General features: G+C 37.3%; 1 protein-coding gene across 2 annotated transcripts; it reads left to right on the top strand.

Annotated features, from left to right (window-relative positions):
• Nucleotides 1-2,852: 2,852 nt before the first annotated feature.
• Nucleotides 2,853-24,169, top strand: LOC131166287 (protein REVEILLE 6-like). Of its 2 annotated transcripts, none has more exons than XM_058124692.1 (9): nucleotides 2,853-3,396; nucleotides 3,719-3,776; nucleotides 9,515-9,638; nucleotides 9,719-9,895; nucleotides 9,997-10,125; nucleotides 11,817-11,926; nucleotides 12,297-12,356; nucleotides 23,636-23,754; nucleotides 23,848-24,169. In XM_058124692.1, the coding sequence occupies exons 1-9, from the start codon at nucleotides 3,134-3,136 to the stop codon at nucleotides 23,852-23,854; spliced, it is 1,047 nt and encodes a 348-aa protein (XP_057980675.1). In that variant the 5' UTR covers nucleotides 2,853-3,133; the 3' UTR covers nucleotides 23,855-24,169. The 2 variants fall into 2 exon arrangements, with proteins under 2 accessions (XP_057980675.1, XP_057980676.1); XM_058124693.1 differs by having other exon boundaries at nucleotides 2,884-3,396; nucleotides 9,997-10,110.
• The last annotated feature ends 498 nt before the right edge of the window (nucleotides 24,170-24,667 follow it).

Here is a 24,667-nt window from a genome sequence, read left to right as displayed (position 1 = left end):
GTGATGATTTGTATGATACAGGGACAGGTTAGATTATATTTTCACCCTTGGGTCCCATTTCCGAGTTTGGGGTGTGACACTGGGTATGAGTGATCTTCCGGGTTGGGTCGGGGAGTGAACCGGGTCGGGTTGAGGCTGTCCGGGTGAGGAAGACGCGTGCAGCGCATGAGGGACTGGTCACCAGCGCGTGGCGAAGCGTCCTGCTCCGGCGGGGCGCATGAGGGCGCATAAGGCTTCTACTGAACTCCTTTCGAGCTCCAGTTTGCATGATTCTCTTCGTCTCAGCAAGCTGAATGCGATGGTGGCCTCAAAACTTGGTTTCGATCTACTGGACAGAGCTTTGATTTCGGGATCACTTCCGATCTGGCTTTCTTGCTTCAACCGGACTCTAATACCACTTGTTAGGAACCTGTGAGCATCCAGATCAAAGTGACACCAAAATTTTAATGTGGTTCGGTCAATAACGACCTACGTCCACGAAGCACACACCAAATATTCACTATCGCCGGAAAAATTACAACTCTCTCACACTCTTTCTTTCTCTTCCTCCCTTCTTCCTCTCTGCTCTCTCTGAGCTTCTCACTTTATCTGCACACACTCTGTGCTCTATATTACAATTTCCACAACCCTCTATTTATAGGGCTTGGAATATAAATCACAATTAAAATAAAATCAATTGTGAATGGAAGTTACAACGGAGAGGTAAATGATGAATTAATACACCACGTTTTTGACTCAACTCCTAGCTTGCAACGCGTCTCCAATTGTGTCTCTTGGCTCCATCTCTAACATAAATTGCAGGCCATCTTTTTTTGTCGAAGATATTGATGAATGTGATACCTACTAGAGTTACGTTCAAAGAGTAACATATATTTAGTAATGAAGAGGAGCCCTGTTGTGTATATTGTGTGAAGAAGAACCTTAAAGTGTGAATCGCTTGTTCAGCACTATCCTAAAACTCAACTAATTTGGTTTACCTCTCCTTTGCAATCTAAGTTAGAGGGGTTTTGAGCTGGTAGGATTTGTTTTCTAATTTTAGAAATTTAAAACTGAGTAAACTTGAAATTAAATCATTACTAAATTCAATTGTTGTTTTTTCTTGGACAATTTGGAATACGAGAAATAATAAGCTTTTTAGAAAGAAGAAATGGAATCTCGTTCATATTATTCATGTAGCTTCAAGCTTATTATACTCTGATTCTGCTTATGATTTTGATGAAAAAAGAAATTTTGAGGAGGGTGGTAGTAAAGTTATTCAAGTCATTTGATAAATTTGATTTGTCCTGCTTTGATTTAATTATTTGTTGTGATAGCGTATGTTCCTGAAAATCAACTATTATAGGTGCATTTTTAGAAAGAAAAAAAAATGGTGAGGATCAAAATAGCACTTATCTAAAGTGTAGAGTTGCAAACTACTTTTATCCACCAAGCTAAAGTTATAACAACACCAAGCTAAAGTTATAACAATTAGAGAAGCATTAACACAAGCAAATAGAAAAATATGAGTAGTATTTTGATCTTATTATGACAGGCAAAAGGTGTGATTAAAGATATTAATAGTAAATTTTATTTTTTAAAGGATCTTTTACTATCTTCAAGATATTTGGACTTTGAAGAAATATTTCTATTACATTAATAGGGATTGTTAATTACTTTACACTTTGCGTGATAGCAAATTTCATTAGACTATTTGCTCAACCTTTTTGCATATGAAAGATAATTTCAATCTTGCCTTAAGTTAGCACAATAATGATAAGGAAAAAAAAAAATAAAAATAAACCATTGGGTGAAGTGTCACTTTGCCACATTTAAGCTGAAGAAGAAGAAGAAAGATAACAGGTGGGAGTCATTTGAGTATTTATTTATTATGGTGCTGGGATGGCATTGTTTAATTGGCTCCCTAAAAGCCATGTTTAACCTTTCGTGCATGCCATTAATTCATTCATATATTATATGTATCAAACATGGAAAAGGGACCGTTGTGGATAAACATGAGACTTATATTATTTATTATTATATATAGATTGTTTAGACAACTTACGTCTGAACTCTGACACGTGGAATCCCCTCCATTTTCTTCCTCACCCTTTTGTTCTCTCATCTTACTTCCTATTCTTCCGTAAGATAAAAATTTAAGACACAGCTAGAGGAATGGGTGTCCCCTGCATTTGGAATGTTCTCGCACATCCATGCATCCCCATTCCTCATAAATTATTCTTCATGCGTTAATCCAGTTTGTTTCGTTTTGGGACTCTTGTGTGCGTTTGTTTGTTTGCTTTCATATATATATATATATATATATATATATATATATATGATATGAAAGAGAGAGTCTTTCAACCTGCACACCCATTAAAATAAAATAATATGAAACAGAGCCTTCTACAGCTTACACCTGCTCGCTCATTATTATAGCTTGTTACAGTTATATTCAATCTAGATAATAATTAAGATTACACTTTCTACAGCAGTAGATTTAACCCGTATTTTTATTGCACTGGCAGCGTCGTTATAGATCAAAATTTTTCCTTCACTTTTATATTTCTTATTGATCTCTCCTGTTCTTTCTACATGATCTGTAATGTGGTCTAATTTTAATTTAAGTTTTTTTTACTAATCTAACCTAATGGATTCCGTTGACATTGCTAATTCAACTTGAGCCTGGAGAAAGGAGAGAATGAATATATATCCGAGTCCAAAAAAGTTAAAAACCACCCATTTGCATTTAATAAAAGGGAAGTGGGAGTTCGATGGACAAGGTTTCTGTCTGTGTACGCCAGGTCTGAAAAGGGTATGGACCCCACCAGTGCGCGAGAGACCATAAACCTAGTCCCGTAGGTCTGAATCCAGTCATCCAAATGATGCCACGTGTAGATTAGACAGAGCAGAGCACGAGGCGGGTTTGGTGCCACTCGCGTTACCCAACTCGGCCTCGGCCTCGGCCACGGCCAGCACTCAAAAAAGTCGCAGCCCAAAATGGTCGGTTGCCATTTATAACCACCAATCTCCTTCCTTTCCCTCCCTCACCAAACTACTGCGAAAACCTTCAAAGCAACCAAATCTAATCTCCCAAAGCAAAACCCAAGTTCCCAAAACCCAAAAGGCAGTGCACGGCAGCTGCGTCTCCTAGCCTATGGTGTCTCTGAACCCAAACCCACCTAACCCCAACTTCTTCTTCGACCCCATGAACATGGCTCTTCCGGGTCTCGGCTCTCTGCCACCCGCCACCACACCTCCAGCATCATCGGCGACGGCAGCAGCAACAACTGCTAATACTGCTGCTACTTTGGGATCGGATGATCCGAGTAAGAAGATCCGAAAGCCCTATACCATCACCAAGTCCCGGGAAAGTTGGACTGACCAAGAGCACGAGAAGTTCCTCGAAGCCCTCCAGCTGTAGGTTTTCTCAATTCATCATGAATTTTGTGCTTTTTTTTAAAGGGCTTAATTCGTGTTTTTTGATGCTGTCGAAGTAAATATTTGCATTTATATTCAAAAGAAAATGCAGTTCAAGTAAGCTAATTTTCTTTTAACAAGTTTTATTGAGTATGGATTTCTTCATCTTATTCTTGCTATTACCTTTCATCCATAGTTTTTTCTTGCGTTTTCTCAGTAACCGAACAGAGAATTGGGATCAGTAAGTGAGAATATTTCCGCATTGTTCGGAAACATATGAGCTCTAACTTCTAAGGTTTTTTTTTTTAATCACTCCTTTCAGTTTTGATCGCGATTGGAAGAAGATTGAAGCATTTGTTGGGTCAAAAACAGTCATACAGGTAATTTTAAGTCAATACCCATTTGTCATACTGACAGAGATAGAAACAGAGAGAATTGTATACCAACACTCGGCGCAGAGAAAATAGTTTTTGTTGTGCTGAAATGGATTTGATTGTGAAATACTGCAATGTAAAATTCTTTATTGTAGAATTATTTCAATGGGGTTTGTTTTCATCAAGTTCAAACTCATTTAATTATTTTATGGGCAATTCATTTTTAATTTACTTGTACATAAAGGTGGAATTGTGCCCAACTCTAATGTTTTCTATGTCTTCCACGACATACATTTTCTAGTCTTAATTTTTTTGTCCATCTACTTTGCATAGGAATTGAGTGGCTTCATTGCATCGAAGTTCACTTGATATTAGCTGTATCCTGAAAAGTTATATAATTGCATTTCTCGAGTCCACATGCCTGCAAACAAATTTCAAGACCTATCATATGCCAATGTTTTTCTATGAAAAAATTTGAGAATTGATGCAACTTTGCTTCATTGGGGGTTGAATGAATGTCCTTTCGAGCTCCTTACTGAGCTGTATGGGGATTATGAACTCCAAAATGATTGAAGCAGTGGCTAGGTGTGTTAAATATGCAGTTAATTCTGCAGAGAATAATTTCTATTTTCATCACTTCTTTTACATTGAAAAATATACATTTAAATAGAGCATTTCTAATCCTATTTTGGTAATACAAATATCACAGCAGTAATGGGCATTTACGTCTCTGGCTATATTTCCTAAATCATTTTCTCACAGCTCATGCCAACAATCCCCCTCAAGTTGATGCATACAAGTCACTGATGCACAACTTGTTGAGTGAGCTGTGAAACTCTTTGCTTGATACCGCCTTTGTGAGTATGTTTGCTAGTTGGTCTTCGGACTTCACAAATGGAAATCGAATAATTTTTGCTTTCAGGTTTTCCTTGATAAAATGTTGATCCACTTCCACATGTTTTGTACGGTCATGTTGGACTGGATCATGGGATATTGCAATAGCAGCTTTATTGTCACAAAAGAGATCCATTTCTGAAGTAGAGGTAAAACCTAGTTCAAAAAGTAGTCTCTTGATGCCATTTTGCAGAATTCTGCTTCAACACTGGAAAGTGCTACCGCCTTCTGTTTCTTGCTTCTCCATGTAACAAGAATCCTACCAACAAACATAAAATAACCTGAAGTAGATTTTCTGTCTAAAATATTTCCAGCCCAGTTTGCATCTATATAGCCATTAATTCTTAAATGACTATTCTTTGAAAACATAAGTCCCTTCACAGGCGAGGACTTCAGGTATCTCGGTATTCAAGTTACAACATCCATATGATCTTACTAGGATTACGCATGAATTGGCTAACTACACTTACAGCATATGCAATGTCTGGACAAGTATGTGAGAGATATATAAGTTTCCCAACTAACCTTTGGTACCTCCCTTTATTTGTTGGTACTTGGTCTAAGTATTCCCCAAGTCTGCGGTTTTGAACAATTGGAGTATCAACTGGTTTGCACTCCAACATTCCTACCTCAATTAATAAATCCAACACATACTTCCTTTGGGAAAGAAATATTCCTTGTCTAGACCTGACAACTTCAATTCCCAGAAAGTACTTGAATCATCCCAAGTTCTTCATTTCAAATTCGGTGGCCAACTCCTTCTATAATCTAGATATTTCTTCTTCTTCTTCATCTCCTATGATAATCATATCATCCTCATATACTATCAACACGGTTACCTTACCCAATATGTGCTTCAGGAACAATGTATGGTCTGAGTTGCTTTGCTTGAATCCATATTTTCTTATTGCCAGACTAAACCGCCCAAACCACGCTCGAGGCGATTGTTTCAATACATATAGTGCTCGTTACAATTTGCACACGACCTTGGTTTCAGTGGATGTCGTGTAGCCTGGAGGAAGATCCATGTACTTCTTCTTCAAGATCACCGTGTAGGAAGGCATTTTTTACATCAAATTGATGTAAAGGCCAGTCAAGGTTAGCTGCAATAGATAAGAATACCCTTACAGTGCTTAGTTTTGCAACTGGTGAAAAAGTCTTTTGATAATCTACCCTATATGTCTGTGTATAGCCTTTTGCTACCAGTCTTGCTTTGTACCTTCCGACTGATCCATCTGCCTTATGTTTGTTGGAGAATACCCATTTGCATCCTACTGCTTTCTTCCCTTCAGGTAATGGAACTATGGTCCATGTGTCATTCTTTAGTAGTGCCTCCATTTCTTCCTTTATTGCCCAAGTCCATTTTGGATTAGACAAGGCTTCCTGAATTCCCGTTGGAACTTGACTTGAGGAAAGTACATGCACCAATGCTCTGAGGGGTTCGGATAATCTTTTGGTAGACACGTAGTTGGCAATTGGATACTTTGATCTTTGTTCTTCAATATTAGGAGAGTATCTATTCGGTGGCTTGCTACGATTCTCCCTGAAAGGTAATGTATATCTAGCAAGAGTATTCAAGTCATTTGTATTTGAAGGCGTGTCTAGAGTACTTACCTCAGGAATATTCTCAAGAGATGAGTTTGCACATACTAAGGAAGGGGAGGAGCTTGATTCAGTTTCCGAAGTCGTATTATTTCCCAAAGATGTATTCTGCTCTGTGGGCTTAACCGGTCCTGGGCTTGGTGCTTCATTTGTGGGTTCAACCAACCTTGGACTTGATGGACTTGGTGCTTCATCCGCCACTATTTCAATATTTGGCCAGTCATAGTGCAACCAATTATGCTCTTCACCTCGTTTCTCCTCCCCCTGAAGAGAAGAGTTGGGAGCTAGGAAAAAAGTGTCGGACTCTAGGAAGGTAACATCCATAGTCATATAGATATGTCGGGTAGAGGGATCATAGCACCGATATCCCTTCTGGTGCACGACATAGCCCAAGAAAAGACAACGGAGAGCACACGAATCTAGTTTGGTGCGTTGACTTTTGTGAAGATGCACATAAGCCACACACCCAAATACTCGTGGAGGAAGCATTAGGGCTGTGGGTAGGGAGACATGGGACGCCAGAACCTGGAGTGGAGTCTTAAAATTTAAGACTTTGGAGGGTAGTCTATTAAGTAAATATACGGCGATAGTCACTGCATCAGTCCAGTATCGAGGCGGCACATGAGCTCTATGTAGTAAAGCTCGTGCAGTTTCAAGAATGTGGCAGTTCTTCCACTCAGCTGCGCTGTTCTGCTGAGGAGTCTGAGGACACGATGTCTCATGAATGAGTCCATGGTGTTTGAAATAAGTGCCGAAGCTCTGGTTAACATACTCACCACCATTATCAAAGCAGAGAACGCGTAGCTTGGCTGATAACTGAGTTTGGATCATTGCATGAAATGATTGAAATATGTGTAACACTTCATCTTTATGTGTCATCGAGTAAATCCAAGTCATGCAAGTACAATCGTCTACAAAAATAACAAACCAATGAACACCAGATCCAATAAAGATAGGAGAAGGACCCCACACATCAAAATGAACTAAAGCAAAGGGAATAGTGCTTTTCTTCATACTTAGCGGATATGAAGTACGATGACTTTTTGCTAAAATGCAGGCGTTACATTGAAGGTCAGACAACACCACATTAGGGAAAAGATCAGGTAATAAATGTTTCAGATAACTAAAATTTGGATGCCCCAAACGTCGATGTCATAGCCAAATTTGTCTTTCCTTCCCATCACTTTGTATATGATGAGCATGACCCACGCTAACGTCTTCCATGCAGTAAAGACCCCCCTTTTTAGTACCACGCCCAATTATCTCCTTAGTGAGAATATCCTAAAAAAGACAAAATGTAGGATAAAATAGGACAGCACAATTTAATTCTATAGTAATTTGACTAGTAGACAGTAATTTATGCGAAAGTTATAGTACAAGTAATGTATTTGATAATTGGAGGGAAGGAGACAGAGACACATATCCGGCCCCTGTTACCGAAGAGACACCCCCATTAGCATTTGCAAGTTGCAACACTAGTGCGTCGTGGTGGAGATGTCGTAGTAAAATCGGTAACTGCAAAATTCATGTGCTCTGTGGCTCCGAAGTCAAGTAGCCACATAGTACTATCAGCATTTTGACGAGAATTAAATGAAACAGTACCAAAAGTGCCAAGATCGCTGGTGTCCTTTGAGAAAACCAAAAAAAACAGGTAGCAACTAGCAAATGCAAATAGAAAAGTTCTTGGATTTCAAGCGCATAAAAAAAAATTGCAAACCTCCTGTAACGAATCAGCTCAAGATTTGATCAGGCGTCCACAAAAAAATCCTCAATATGAACTGCAAGCAAACACCGAAAAAAAAAAAAACACGGAAACTCTGAAATCGTTTCCGTGTGGTATGGCAAGGACGGCCATGGGCACGATTCAAAAACCGGTGTTAAGGGGTTGGTTGAGATTTTGCACGAATCTAGGATCACGGCTGAAATGCTGGTTTAGCCGAACCACAGGTGCAGGGGTGTGGCCGAGATGCAGGGTCGTGCAGAGGGGTGTTTTTGTCACAGGATCAAGAGAAAATCATGTAATTAGATTAACAGTAAACAAATCAGATCAGTTCAGATGAACCAAGCAGAGAAGAACCTCAGGAGAGAGTTGCAGGGGCTTTCGGTGATCAACAATCAGTGATCGACGATCAATGTTTCGCACAAATTAGCGTGTTTGATGCCGAAAATATTGTAGATTCAAAGGAAAAACAGGAATCTCGGGTTTGCAGAGATTCAAACCTGGTAGATTTTTTTTTCGGATTTTATATATCAAGAGAGAATGAAAAGACTCGGATTCGTGCAGCCCTTCTTCAAAGGATTGTTGTTGCCGCTCGGCGATGGCGCCTGCACCTCCTTGCCAGATTAATGATGCAGAGGCTACAGTGGCGAGAGCTGGTTGTGTGTTCATGCACGAGCGACAAACAGGGCTCTGATACCATGTTAAATCTGCAGTTAATTCTGCAGAGAATAATTTCTATTTTCCTCACTTCTTTTACATTGAAAAATATACATTTAAATAGAGAACTTCTAATCCTATTTTGGTAATACAAATATCACAGCAGTAATGGGCATTTACATCTCTAGCTATCTTTTCTAAATCATTTTCTCACAGCTCACGCCAACAAGGTGTTCTCGCTTGTGTCTACTTATGAACAGAATGGTGAAATTTCCATACATATTTCAATTTGATCTCACTGTGTGCTATATATTGAGTTTTGCTGCATAGTAAATCATTGAAACCTAAAGGTCAAACATTATTTCTTCTTTTCCCTCTACTCAAAAAAAGAGGGGTAAGACTCCTATTCATTTTTTAAAAAGGGAGGAAAGAGAAAATATTTTTTTTTTTTTGGGTGGGGGGAGGGGAGGGAGTCAGAGAGCTGCTCAGTGCATGAGGCTGTTGCCAGTTCAGCCTGATGTAAGCAGCCTCCCTTAGATATGAATAGGCTTTTTTGATAAAAAAAATTCTAGGACAATGTTGCCCATGTTATAATGAAGCAATCTCTGAAGGCCTCCTCTTAATAAATTTATGAAAATAGATATCAACTTCTACATGTGGAGAATTACCTATTACAAATTTTTATGCTTTGCTCTTGTGGGTACTAGTGGACATGAGCTTCTTATAATCAGAGCGTCCTGAAATGTTGGATGACTAGGTTCTGGTTGTTGCTTCTCACACGTATTCCACAGGAAGTGGAGATTATTCATCTTCATCAATGTATTCCTGTCTTCCCTCCATAAACCAAAATAATAAAGAACTATATTTGCAGATACGAAGCCATGCACAGAAATACTTTTTGAAGGTACAGAAGAATGGGACAAGTGAACATGTACCTCCTCCTCGCCCAAAGAGGAAAGCAGCTCATCCGTATCCACACAAAGCTTCTAAAACTGGTTAGAAATGTTCTTTTCTTTTTCTGGATTAGTGCATGATATGAAAAAGAACTCTTTTTTTATAATTGTTTACCTGGCAGCTCCTGTGGTGTCCCAAGCAATGGAACTGTTGCAATCTTCATCTTCCCTGCATGACCCTGGATATGTTCTCAGGCCAGATTCATCATCAATACTTAGAAATCCGAGTACAAGTGCATCATTGTCTTCCTGGACTTGTAATAATGTGCCGCCTGTTGGAATGAAGCATGTGGCTAAAGGTTCTCTTTATTCTTGCTAAGTTGCTATCTTCACCTCCTTAACCTATTGATCATTTGGCCGTATTATGTTAAATCTTGTTTTCATTGTATATTTATTTCAGATGATAAGGGATTGGTTCAGTCAGTCATGGCACATAATTATGGGTGCAGTAGCAGCCATGAGAACCCCCAAAGGACTTGGCCGGCAAGTGAAATAAATGACCAAGGGATTCACAGTAAGACAATGAGAGGTTGACACCTGCTTTCTTAGTCAGATCATGTGTTATAAAATATTTTTCTAGAAAATTAGGAATAGTTTGATCCACTTAGTAAATCACAAATTGAATGCAACATAACTTGTAAATCTGCATGGAAAAGCATAGAAGTATGATCTCTCTCTCTCTCTCTCTCTTTCTCTCTCTCTCTCACACACACACACACACACACACACACACACACACACACTTGGCATGCAGCTGTGCATTTTAGTGGATGTTGAGCAGTTGAGCTCACTGGGTTTAATGACTTAGGTGCCAAGAGCTGGAGTAGTTGAATAGAATCAAATCTGGGCCCTTGGCAGCTGAATGAATGTTCTTATTTCAAATTTGAGAACATCCATTTGTGCATTGATCCAGATAACTGTGCTGACATTGCAATAACATTCAGAACATGAGTGCCAAACTGCTGGACTAAAAGGATGTAAGAATTAAAGTTTTGTTTCCCAAAGACCACAATGTTATGAAAACAATGACCCTGGTAAATCATGATAAGGGTTTGAATATAAATCATAGTTCAGAAAGTTTTTTAAGTTTTCTTATAAAATTATAACTTTTTCTTGACTGAACCTTCCCTCAATTATTTAGAATAATTGCATGATTTTCATTTAGCACAATGTAGTCTGTAATCTCTGTTATGTAATAGATCATCTGATTTTTTCTCTGAGCCTCATGTCACATTTTCTTCCCTATGATCTTGTGATTCCCTAAATTTGGACAAATTGCTGCTTTTATGGCACAATATTGTCTTCATTGCATATGACCTGAAATAGCGTACTATCCATGGTATAATGTTCATGATGTTTCTTTTAGAAGTTGTGCCAGCATCTTCAAAGAGGAAGATAGGACATTGATTCCCCCAGCCTGAGAAGCATTGAGGGGTGAAATTCCAGTACTTAGTGCTAATATGTGAACTTATGTAGTCTTCCAAATACTCTTTGACATTTTCCTAATCCCATCATCTTTACCTAGGCTCCTTATTCTTTAATTCTTGTTGCATGTAAGTGAAACTAATCACATTTGCCATATTTAGTATTATACGTCCTTCCGACTACTTTTTACACCAAAGATACACTACACCACTGAGTGGAACGTGAGGCTTGGTGGTGGCTGTTGTTTAACTTCTAATGCGTCCTTAGTAGGAGTAGCATTGTGAATATTCATATTGATCCGTAGACAGATGAACGAACTACTAAAGCTCTATTAGGGCTTGATTCTATCTATCAATTTTCTCATCCATCTAACTACACATTTGGTACATTGGAATAGAATGGAAACCTGTGGGATTGAATTGAGTTCATCAATTGATGTTTTCATGTTCCCCATTAAAATTTTCTTTTCATTTCATCCCCACCCCATTCCTTTCTGCAAACAAAACATGAGGTGATAGGTTAAATAGATTTATCTATTATTGAGATATTCATGTGATCATTGATGTTATAGATATGACATAAGCAAACATCACATTATATTTTTTTTCCCTCTTTATTTTCTGGTTTCTGTATAATGACAATTTATTTTTATGAAGACTTGTGCCAGTCATATAGTGAGAACATCATAGATTATTGTTATTGTTTTGACAGTAATTCATAGTTCTGATTACTGTTTGTCAGATTTTCATTGTGCTTATACTCTATTGACAACAAATTGCTCTTTCTTTGGTGCAGTTATGCCAGACTTTGCTCAGGTGTACAGCTTCATTGGCAGTGTCTTCGATCCTGATGCAAGTGATCACTTGCAAAGATTAAAGGAGATGGATCCAATAAATGTGGAAACAGTATGTCACTTTGAGACTATATTTTTAATTTTGCAGATAATCAGGTTATTTTTCCAAGTTATAGCTCTTCTAGTTTGAAATGTATTTCCAATCCAATTTTATGAAGTTCATCTTGACTGTGTTTATGGTAATGTACATATGTAAGTATGTTTTTTATATAATTCCTTGTGATTTCACAGAATAAAACAAGGTATTATAGTGGAGGAATATATTGAATTATTTATTCAGATAGAAATTCTTTGTTGGCATCTGTTTTGTTGAAGGCATCTTCAGGGACTCAATGATTAATTTTAGATTTACTTGCTGCTAAATCAATTTCCATGCATTAAACTGCTGATTCACTGGAGGACTACCTATGGCTCTTGTACAGGTCTTGTTGTTGATGAAAAACCTCTCCATCAATTTGACTAGTCCTGAATTTGAGGATCAAGTAAGTGCTTTCTACCACTTATCTAGAATTTGATAGTATTTTGTTTGTAAATATGTTTGATGATATTTCTGACAACCTTAAAGTCATTATTGTTACACAGCTAGAACTTACATATATTTTTATGAATTCGCTTAAATAGCAGTTTGCTTACCATACATGATGTCCAGCATTTGTGAGCAGCATGGCTTAATTTTACAGACTCAATTTGAAAATTTTATTTCTTTTATATTATATTGTTTATCATAATTCTTGACACTTCATCCCACAAAACATGTTATTTGAAGTGTTGCTGTCTTCCCTTCAAAATATTACCTCAAGTTACACAATCCCACTGCTAAAATTGTACAGCATGCCTTCACACTTAATCTTACCAACTGCCGTTTGATTTTTGTTTACATTTTAATTTTCTACCAATGATCGTTTATTTTTCATATGACCTTTTTCATGGAAATAGCATTAGGGATGTACAAAAATTACTGAAAACTAGACCGAAATAAGTTTCAGTTTGGTTTTTCAGTTCTCAGTTTTGGTTCTGGTTTTTTAAAAATTAAAAATTTCAGTTTAGGGTTCAGTTTCAGTTGAAAAACTGAAAACCAAATTAATAAATAATATATACACTAATGTTGTATAACATATATGTTAAGATCTGGTTGTATGTTGACTATATTCATATACTTATATATTTAACCATTTAATTGTAGTTTATAAGGCCTTCACTTCAATTTTTAAATATTAATAATTAATGTCAATTCAAAATAATGGAAGTAAAGAAGGCTTGAATATAGGATTTTGTTGAGGTGGTGAGGCTCCCCCACCTTGTAAACTTTCAATGAGGGACAAGTAAATTTGCAGTGAGGCCCCTCTGCAGCAGACCAGCAGCTCTGCCCCCTGTTGCCTGCCGGGCTACCTGCCTGCCGCCTAGCTGCAAGTTGCAACTGCCCAGCCTTCTCTTGCAAAAAATTCCCACATGATTGTGCAAGAGAAGGGAATAGTTCCATCTTTCCCATTTACCATCTCTGGTTGTGAGCTTGGGGCTTAAGCCCAGTTAAATCTGTAAGCCAACTCTTTCTCCTGCACGCCCATGAAGCCAAACAAAATAGTTAAAAATTTTTAAAAACTGAAATTAACCAAAATTGAACTGAAAGACTGATAGTTGGGTTTCTTAATTAACTGAGGTTGGTTTTGGTTCATAAACTTTTAAAATTAGTAAGTTCAGTTTGGTATTCAGTTTTATAGAACCAATTACAGCCCTAAATAGCATGGGATGCCTAATGGCTTCTCAGAGAGAGATGGTGAATGTAAGAAAAGAGAGGAGAAAAAACTAAGTCTGTCCTACTCATGTGTGTGATATATATGCCCAGATTTTTACAAATATTACCCACTCAAGAGCCATCAAAGGTTTGGCAAACAAACCTGCTAATTGATCCTTCGATTTGGGATGTGATGTACAATCACATTTTTATCAATTTTTCCCTTTCAAAAGGACAATCAACTTCAATATGCTGTCTCCTAGAAGACATCCTATGTTTAAAGCTTGGGACTTTCATGTTGAAGGTATTGAGTGGGGGAGTGGAAGGGTTATGGGATGATACCTCCTACTGTGTGACCCAAGCCAATGTAGGCCTCCAATTGACCCAAAAAAAAAAACTTCAATATGCTTCGTTTGCTGCTCAAACACTAGGTTCTGCGCAATATGAATAGCAGCTTGACTATAGCACATCTACTCATAGGTTAAGGACTCAAACCCAAATTCTTCTAACATATGCTTTAACCGTATCAATTCAACAGTAGTATGTGCCCTTGTTGTGTACTCTGACTTGGTGCTCAAGTTCTTTGAAGACACAAGGTTATGCCTCCAACAGATACAAAATATTGGATAGTTGACCTTCTATCATTTGGAGATCCAACCCAATTGACATCAATATATCCCTCAATCTAAGTATGACCATAATTCATGATACCTCAGAATGTGCACAATGGCACCCCAATAACTAGTCCATGGAGCATCCATGAATTGACTATCAACAGTTCATGCAAAGGCAATATCCGACCATGTGAATAATCAATTCCCCGACCAATTGTCTATATTGTCCTGGATAATTTAGAAACCCCCTGATCTGCTATAAGTTTGGTGTAGTAAAATATGCACCTCCTCCACTCGGACAACAAAATGCTTGTTGTACCCTACCAACTTCGATACCCAAAGAAATACCCAAGTGTGCCAAGTCCTCTGTTTGATACATGCCCTGCAGGCAGAATTTTAAATTCTAGATTCCTCAAATATTGCCTCCTGTAATCATCAAGTCATCAGCATAGACAATTAGCAACATTTTACCAGCTTTGGAATGCCTTTAAAATACTGAATGATCCACCCCACAATGTTAAAGACAAACATCATTACTACATCACTAACTGATAGTTTCAGAGCACTTGTAAGTGTTGAACTGGGAAAGTGCTGATTTTGATGACTGTTAATAGGGCAGCCCGGTGCACAAAGATCCCTCGTATGCAGGGTCTAGAGAAGGGGCGGACCACAATGGATCTGTAATACCCAGCCTTACCATGCATTTTTGCAAGAGACTGTTTCCATGCCTCGAACCCGTGACCTCCAGGTAGTAAATAAGTATTGATTATAAAACTTGTAAAAATAGGTAGTACTTAACTACATAAATTTACATTTAGTAGTGAATTTTTAAATATATTTACACATATTTCATCTCTGATAAGTCGTGGTAGTCTTTTACATGTATATGAATAAATAAATTAAAATTATAAGATATTAAAGTTAAGTGCAAATTATTTTACTTTATAAATTTACTTATAATGATATATTATTAATTTTATTAAAAATAGGTGAATTATATTAAATTTATGAAAATGTAATTCAAAATTTTTACAATTTAATAAATATATTTATCTATAGAACTTAATTATATAATTTATCAAGAAATCATTTTAGTTAAAATAGTAATTCAATTTATTTTTAAGTTATATTGAACAGTTAATAAAAGAATAATTTTAAATTAAAAAAATATATAAAATTATATATTTAATTTATTAAAATAATTTAAATATTAATGTATTCTTTTTATAATCAAAGAGATATTTCATTAGAAGGACACCAAGGGAGTGCCAGCCATGTGGAAACAAGAAGAGAGAGAGAGAGAGAGAGAGAGAACAAAAATATGGATCAGCGGTGAGACATTGTATTCTAGAGATAAAAAATTAAATGCATTTACTAGTGTGTACTGCCCACTGAACCAGCTTGGAAGAGTCATAAGCCATCTATCCTCGAGGATTGTGGGAGAGGTAGATGTTCTTTCAAAAGCTCTAGCATTTCTCTCTCTCTGCACAATCCAGAAAATAGTAAGAGGAATCACAAACAAGGCTTTTTTTTTTTTTCTCTATTTGTAGAAATATCCTACCTAGAACAGATTCAGCGGTGACGAGTGCTGTCTCAAAAGAGCAATGGCCAAATTCCAAAAAATTCTGGTCTAGGGACAGTGGAGCATTAAGTGGTCTTCCATTTCAGCATCTTATCTGAAAAGAAAACATCTATTGACCAATGGAAACCCCTTCTCTGAAGGTTATTGAGTGTGTGAATTCTCCCCAAAGATGCCACCCAAGCTAAAAAAGCAACTTTGATTGGCACAGGAGTTTTGTGCATGGCTTTTCAAGGGAAATCAAATCTGGTGCCAGAGGGGCTGTCAAGCTGTTTTTAGGAGCGGACCACAAAGTATCCATTCATTTTTATTGAGGTTCCAAAGAGGTACATCTGGATTGGTTCAGTTGGGGCATTTCTATGAAGGCAATTATGAAAAAAAGCAAAAGATTTCACCTCCCAGTCATCGGCATTTCTAACGAAAGGGAAGTCCTAAGCAGCCGTCCCATTAACGGAGTGGTCCATATGCATACTCGCAAAAGCATCTTTGTTGCAAGAAAGATTGAAATTAACTGGAAATAGAGATCTTAGAGAAGACAAGCCGCACCGATAAAAGAAAGTTTCGTTCCCAACATGGAAGCCAATGAGGGTGAAAAAAATCATCCCTCACATTAGCATTCCAAACACTATCCCCATAGGACTATCTGAGCCCATTGGATGCCCATCTATTGAGTTGGAGGCCACACTTTAAAGCATTAATCTTCTCCAAATCAACTCCTCGTTCAATCTCCACATCCATTTACTGAATCTTCACATCAATTTACCCGCAAGTGCCTTATTGATGAACTTGAGAGATTTGAGACCTAAGCCACCTCTTGGGATTGGTTGTGAGACAACATCCCATTTAACCAAAGGGAACTTAAAAACCTCCCTCATATTTTACCAAAAAACTTTTTTGAATGTCTTCCAATCTTTTTGCCATGGAAGAAGGAATAGGGAAGAGGGACATGACGTAAAGTGGGAAGTTGGAGAGGGTGCTTTTATTTAGGGCAAGTCTGCCACCTTTAGAGAGGTACTTGTGTCTCAAAACAGCCAATTTTTTTCTTGAAATACTTTTAGATAAATACTTAAATTTTATATATAAATCTTTTTATTAAAAATTAATTTATATATCTTAATAGTACATGAACCAAAATAACTGAATTATTACAACTACCAAAATTACGAGTTTGCCATTGTGCACAATTGCACTCATAAAAAGTGCCATAAACCATCTTGGATTGAGCACTTAAAATAAGAAAAAAAAACTTAAATACTTCATATAGTAAGCACTTTTTTAAGTGTTTCCAAATGGAGGCTAAATGCCAAACCATGCTACAAAAGACGGTTTGAGACCATACAAGGATTTCTTCAAGCAACAAACTGGCCTTGTCTCTCTCTGAGCACCAACCCTTGTTGATTGCTCCATAAACCTCTTCACCATCCAAAAAAACATTCTTGGCATCCAATTGATGTAGAGGCCAACAAATTATAGCATCAAGATGCAAGAAATCTAACAGACAATCCTTGCCACAGCTGAAAACGTATGAGAAAAATCGAAGGCTATAGACTTGAGTGTGCACATTTGCTGCAGGGCAAGCATTCAACCTGTCAACTGTATCATCAGGTTGAAATTTAAGTGTCTAAAGCAACAACAAACTTCCCAGGAAGTAAAACACCTATATCCCAAGTAGCTTTTTTTACCTAAAGCAAGGATTTCTTCAACGGCTGCCTTCCATCCAGAATGATGTAAAGTATCTGAAATAGACCTTGGAATTGAGACAGAACTACATAAGATAGAGAGGCAACAAAGAATTTGTAGGAGATAAATTATTTTAGGATACGAAATCAGTGATCAATGTGAAATACAGCTACATTTTCCTTTCCTTAGAGCAATAGGAATATCGAAGCTGGGAGAAAAAGGAGATGGAACAGGCAAAGCTGGATCTGACGATGAGGGAATAATTGGTGCTGCTGCAGAATCTGGTGGATGTAGACCTTTCTGCTGATGTTGTGAATGAACCTGTGGATAGGGATGAGCCATAGGATGAGAAGCTGAAGAGCTAGATAAGGCAGAAGACTTGAGGAAAGTGAAGGAATGGGAAGAGGACAAGATCCATCAGCTCAGTAACAGAATATGGAATAGATTGAAAAAAAAGGTCACTTCTAGAGAAAGGAAGAAACTATGGGAAGTGGAACAATATTAATAACACACAAAATAGATGCAACGAGGTCAAGGAAAAGGAGGATCATGGGGAACTTAGACCAAACGTGGTGTCAAACCATTATGAGCAGAAATGGAATACAAATTATCAAATGACAGATTGTGACTACTACATCAGCCCCAAAGACTTTAGGAACAGTCATGCGACTTAAGAGAGTTAAGAGTGACTTCTTTTAGATGTCTATTCTTCCCCTCAGCAACTTTGCTTTGCTGTGGCGTGTATGAGCGAGATGACTGATGGAGAATATCATGTGTCATTTTAATGGAATGAATGGACTGGAAAAACTCTCTCCATTATAATCACTACAAAGAATGCAAACAAGCAAGTTAAATTAAGTTTTCCACACAAAATGCACAAAAGATGAAAGTCAATTCAAAAAGATCTTCATTAAATAAAGCCAAGTAATCCTGGAATAATCCTTCCACAAATGTGACAAAGTAATTACAACCCAATTGTGAAGTCACATGACTAGGACTCCAAGCATGAATGAACTAACATAAAAGGACCAGTAGCTCATTTATTGACTTGGGAAGCAGCAAAAGGCACCCAAGCATGCTTCCCTAGGTGACATGATTCAGAATCCAAATTAGGAAAATGACCTAGACTGGGAACAGAACAAGCTTCTGCTACATGCCTTGCAGTAGAGGATCCAGGAGCATTGAAACAGTAAAGGCCATTGGATTCATGCTAGCCATTGATTGCCTGCCCCATCTTCAAATCCTGTTCAGCAAAAAAACTAGGATAAAAAAAATAATAAAACCGTTCAAATGCTTTATGAACTTACGGATGACATCAAATTGAAACGAAATGGAGGAATATAAACTATGAAGACTAGGTAAGAGGAGTGGATGTGTGTACTGACCCCCCAATAGTTGGGGTACAACCATCATCTGCCATGATGACATTTGGTAGGGACAAAGACTGATGATGAGGAAAAAGGTAGGAGGTGCATGACATATGATCAGTGTAAGCAAAATCTATAACCCAAGACTTATGACTGAGAAACAAGTGCCTTTCTGAGCTACCTAGCCAGCAAGAATAGATGTCTGTTGAGCAGCCTGATACGGTAGAGACTTGCTATACTAATCTCCTGATAGTGTCATACTGCACTGCTCTGAAGAAACACACGTAGCAGTTGGATCAGTACGATCAGACTGCACAATATTATCTACCTGAGGAGGTCTGCCAACATGATCCCAATGGGTCTCCTGTGTATGTCCTTGAATATGAAAATAAGAGCACTTTTTAGGCGGAGCTATGACCACCTTCACAATGATTATTATAACCAGCACAAAAACCTCTAGCAATACCATGAGAATCACCTCTCTATAAGAATTAAATAGAGAAAATTCTGCACTTATCATCCATGTCATTTACATATTTAGGAATTAATTCCATATTAGTCATATCATGCAATTTTGTAGTATTAATATATCCGAAACGATTATGCCATAAAGAAAGTGAATCAACAATATAAACAGAAACATTCACTTTATTGATATTAAGCTTAAACATACCCTTATACATATAGCCTTTTCCCACAAAGACTCCACCCTTGGAGAATACAAATTTGTCAGATTCAAACACTAACTTAAAGCCAAACTTATTAAGTAGGCTTCCAGAAACTAAATTCTTCCTAATTTTTGGTACATGGTATACATTAGTGAGAGTTAGACTTTTTCCAGAAGTAAATTCAAAAGTAACATCTCCTTTGCGTTTGACTACCTCAATGGACAAATTTCCCATGTAGAGAACATTGTCATTTTCCACCGGTTCATACTTTAAGAATGAACTCTTGTCTTTGCAAACATGCCTTGTTGCACCTGAGTCAATCAACCATGCACAGTCATCTTCAACAACATTGATTTTAGAAATCATAACCACAAACTTGTTAGAGTTTGTTCCATCTTGCTTTTTCTTGAGAAGACGACACTCATTTTTGTAGTGTCCAGGTTTTCCGCAATGGAAGCATGAACCTTTCTTTTTCTTATTTTGATTCTTGACAGAATTGAACTTCCTCTTCAGATTCCCTTTCTTGGGATGTTGGGGCCGTTTAGAACTACCTCCTTCTTCCATCATATGCACTTTGGTAGCATGCTCCTCTGCACTTTTCTGGTTCTGCAAACACTTCCTAAATTTGGAAATGTTGGCCTAATTGTTCAAGAGACATATCATCCTTCCTATGCTTAAAAGATTTTTTAACATCTTTCTAGGATGGAGGTAACTTATCAATAATAGACGAAACCGAAATACATTCATCCATCTTCATATTATGTTGATTAAACTGGTTAAGGATATGCATAATTTTATGAAACTGTTCTACAACAGGCCTACTATCTAGCATGGTATAATTGAAAAATTTTCCAGTCAGAAATTTCTTACTAGTCGCATCATTTGTAAAATACTTAGCCTCAAGTGCATTCCACAACTCTTTTGCACTAGTCATATTCTGATCCATATCGAATAGATTGTCTAACATTGAATTGCAAATGTGACCTTTGCATATATAATCATCTTGTTCCCATTTTAGCCTTGCACGTCCTTGAGCCAAAGTCTCTCATTCACAATAGGTTTTGGGGTGGTTAGAACATACACCACTTTGAGACCCGCAAGAAGGAAGTGCATCTTTTTCTGCCAGCGCCTGAACTTGCTTTCATCGAAATGTTCAAGTTTGACAAAATCCGCATCGAATTCCCTCAAGGTTGAAGAACCAGCCATTTCAAAATAACGTTTTAAGATGTAAGAATTAAATAGAGAAAATCCTGGATAACAGAAAACGCTTCAAGGCACGTTACAACGTCGTTTTCTTTAAAACGTTATTTTCTCCCATTAGATTGGTGTGTATTAAGTCAGCAAATACGTTTTCAGGATACAATGAAGCCCAGAATATAATTTTAATATCAGTTTGCATTATACACAAATGAAAACTGATCACAAACACCCTTAGAAGAATTTGAAATAAATTTATGGAATTCTATTTCTGCAGAAAACAGAACCGAGATTTGAAGAAGATATAAATTGTGGAAATTTTATGCGAGAAAAGAGAAGGAGAGGATGACGAATTTTTTATATTATTCTTGGAGTGAATTTTGTCTTTAAATAAACAGAATTATACATTTTCCGAAAGGTTGCATCTGATTTCTGAAATCGCACTAGGCGTCGACTTGGTCGCGCCCTAGTCTAGCCTTGGTCGATGCATTCTGGAAAAATAATTATTCTAGCCGTTAGATTACTTATACAGCGTGTGTGCATGTGTGCGTATGTGGACGGTGCGAACTGTCCTAGGGTACACTAAAGTACACACTAGTACTATCTCTTGACCAATTTTAAGAGATTTTTTCACCTTATCATTTATGAATGATTTTTCCTTTTTCACTCTTTCTAATGTGGCACAAACCCACATAGTATTAAATGCTCCTTATGATTATTTTAGAAAATATTTCAACAACCTCAACTACCTTGAGATGTCTAAGAGGACTACAGAATAGTCAGGCCACACTATCACTCTTTAAAAAATATAACATGAAGAAGCATGTAACATCCTAGAGCATGCCTCTATGCCTCCGGAAAAGAATGAAGTTCTATACCCTCAAGAATCTGAGATTTATTTGGATCAAACTCAGGCTTCAATCCAGATAGAAACTTGATCACAACCATCTCTTCTCTGTATTTTTGCACAGATTTGACGGCAGAAGACAAGGGCAAAATTGTAACTCAATTCCTTGTGGGCGTTTTTCCTATAAATCAAAGTAATCGACGCTCCTATTCTCTTATTGTAACTGGAAGTACTCATACGTGTGATTCAAATCACTAGAATCTAGTAATTGGATATACTCCAAGGCCCAAGCCTCCTTCAAAGTGTCAGGATGGGTATACAGATCAGCAAGATTAGGTTCCCAGAATACCAGAGCAAGCTGAGGATCTGAACATCTTCTTCCTGTTCAGCAATCTTTTTAGCATCCTCTTGAGGTGGAGAAGCAGTTTAGTGATTTTTTAAACTTGACCAGTTCAGAATACTTCTACAACTTTAGATATTTGCAAGTAACTTTTATTACTAAGAATCAGTTGAGACAAACTAGAAGATAGCAGAGGCTTTGTTTTCATGGCTAATGCAAACAGTCAGCAGCCACATGCAGACAACACACAGGAAAACTCCTAAAACACACTGGTTATAGGATAACCAGTTGACAAACAGCTCTTAAACAACTGAAGTTCACCAATTGTAAGACAACCAGCTCAAAAATCACCGAAACAGTCCACAACCACCAGAACAATTATTTAATTATCTCACATATCAAACAATGCACTGTGTGTGTCATGGGCCGAATATTCCACGCCTTGTGAAGGGTCTTGCAGCACTAGCTAAAGCACTCTTGTTTAACTAATCAGCCAAAGAATACCACGATTTACCAACAGAGCACATTCATGGCAATTGAATGTAAAGTAAGTGCAAGCAATAAGCAATTCATGAAAACAAATGGCGAGCAAGTAGTAAATATTGAAACAACATAATTCATTAAACAACACCTCTGTAAGCAATGTCTATTTAGCAAGGGAAACATGTAGGCTAAGCATGTTCGCAAAAACTAGTGACTAGTGAGTTTTACATGAACATTCACCCTCCCCTAAAGAACTTTATATGCTATTTTAGCTCTGGCACTAGGAAACGTCAAATTCTCCAAGGAGTCATAAACCCCTTTTACACTAAATCTTAAACCTATCCAAAGCATTAAACCTAAATAATATTTACACAATGGTAACCCATCCCATGCATACTAGACAAGCGGTCACAGGCAAGTAGAATGCCCTAAACAAGCTTGGATCATGACACTGTACAAGACAACTGAAGGAGTGTGTCTTGATCTCACATTAGACGTGTGTTAGGAAGAACTTGGCCATTTATGAATGGGTTAGGTCTCAAAAAGGCAGATTTTGTGGGGTAGAACCAGTGGGGGAAAATGAGCCATTTTTTATTAGTGGTTCTATAAAACAGAACTTTTTAATTGAGAGGATTGACCATTGTTGAAGTTCGCAATGCCTTTCCAATATGCATTTATGCCCCCATGGATTTCCATTGAAGGCCTCCCATTTACTAAGTTCACTGTTCATCCACAGTATGAAGACCTCTCATCAAAAAACACTTCCCATATAACATGATGTGCTTCTAAAACAAGGCAAGACACTAGTCTAATTGATATTCCTATCTCCATCTCATTAATAGTTCATTAGTAGCTAGGTGCACAACCTGTGAAGCTGATGATTGATTATGGCAGTTACCTAGCAGTTGATTGCAAACTCAGCACTATTCATCCCTCACCGGGATTTTGAATTGCAAATTGTGACAGTTTATGCTATGTTGGTGCTCAGTGTTTGTATGTGGCTCTAGAAAAGTCTCAGCTTCCTCTCTGTTGGTAGCTCTAGATGATTGAACTCTTTTGAATTTCCTTATATATATTTATTTATTGATTTATTTATGGTGATCAAGGAAAGCATTTTGTCTTTCTTGGTTCTATTTTCTTTACTATATTAATGTGGGGCTCCCCTTTTTTTGAGTTCACTTTCTTGTCTTGATTGCTTTAAAGGAATATCTTTTGTTTCATCTGCCTCTTCTAACTTTTCTAGAATTGATACAGAGAAGGTTGCTTTCATCATATGACCCAGACTCTCAAATGGCTAAATCTGGAGGCCTTCACAACACCATTTGTGCTGATAAACTAGATAATGCTATTCCATCTGCATTGAAAGCTGGAAGGTAATAAGAAATTGACAATTCTGCTTTTTGGCAATTGGCATAATAATTTCTCTTACTTTACCTTACACTGCCGAATTTATGTTTATGAAACAGGGTGTGAAAAGAAAAAAATCTGAGAGCTCCGCCTGCCTGTAATTGCTGTTGGTCTTGTGATACTGGACTCCTTTGTATATGTATTTAAGGACAAGTTAGCCGGAATTTGATGGTGAACCAATGTCAGTTTTGTGTGTGCATGTGCGCTCTCGCGCACGTAATATTTAGAGATAATGTGCATTGTGAGTAGTCTTTTAAGGTGCATGTGGGCCTACCTTGTATAGAGTTTTTGTTAGCTTTTAAGTTTTGACTCTGTAAATGTCCTAAGATGTGTTATCCCATTGATTTTACATGCCAATATAAGTTTTGGGGCCTTTTGCAATATTTTGTTCCATTATATTCAATAGATATTCCGCCAACTAAACTTGAGTCTACTTATTGTTTTAGCAATATAAATTTAGCGTTGTGAATTTTTGTTGTTCCTTGGTGAAAGGTGATTGCTTGGAGTGAAGTTAAACCCATTCCAAATTCAGCCAAACCACTTCTTGGATTTGACAAAAAGGCGGGTATTTTTTGGGCATCGTGGCTGGCAGTTGTTTGTATTTGCTATCTTGTGCTTGACAATTGCTATTAAATTAAGGTTGGGTACTACATTTAAAAAAAGCTACAATTTGAAGTATTTGCTAGCAAATAAATTTGTTAATCAATGTTTCTCTGGAGGAGAAATATGGTATTATGATCAGCAGAAGAGATAGAGAACAAGGGTCACTTTTTTATCAAAAGGTTTCAATAAGATTTAATATAAGATTTTATGAGAACTTAATAGAAGAGGTTTTGAAAGAAAATATTTCAAACTATTTTCTTTTAAAGCCAATTTTGA

Source organism: Malania oleifera, chromosome 10 (assembly GCF_029873635.1).
Source record: "Malania oleifera isolate guangnan ecotype guangnan chromosome 10, ASM2987363v1, whole genome shotgun sequence".
Classification (NCBI taxonomy): domain Eukaryota; kingdom Viridiplantae; phylum Streptophyta; class Magnoliopsida; order Santalales; family Ximeniaceae; genus Malania; species Malania oleifera.
The sequence above is the reverse complement of the archived record's forward strand: the minus strand, read 5'-3'. Positions and strand labels throughout refer to the sequence as shown.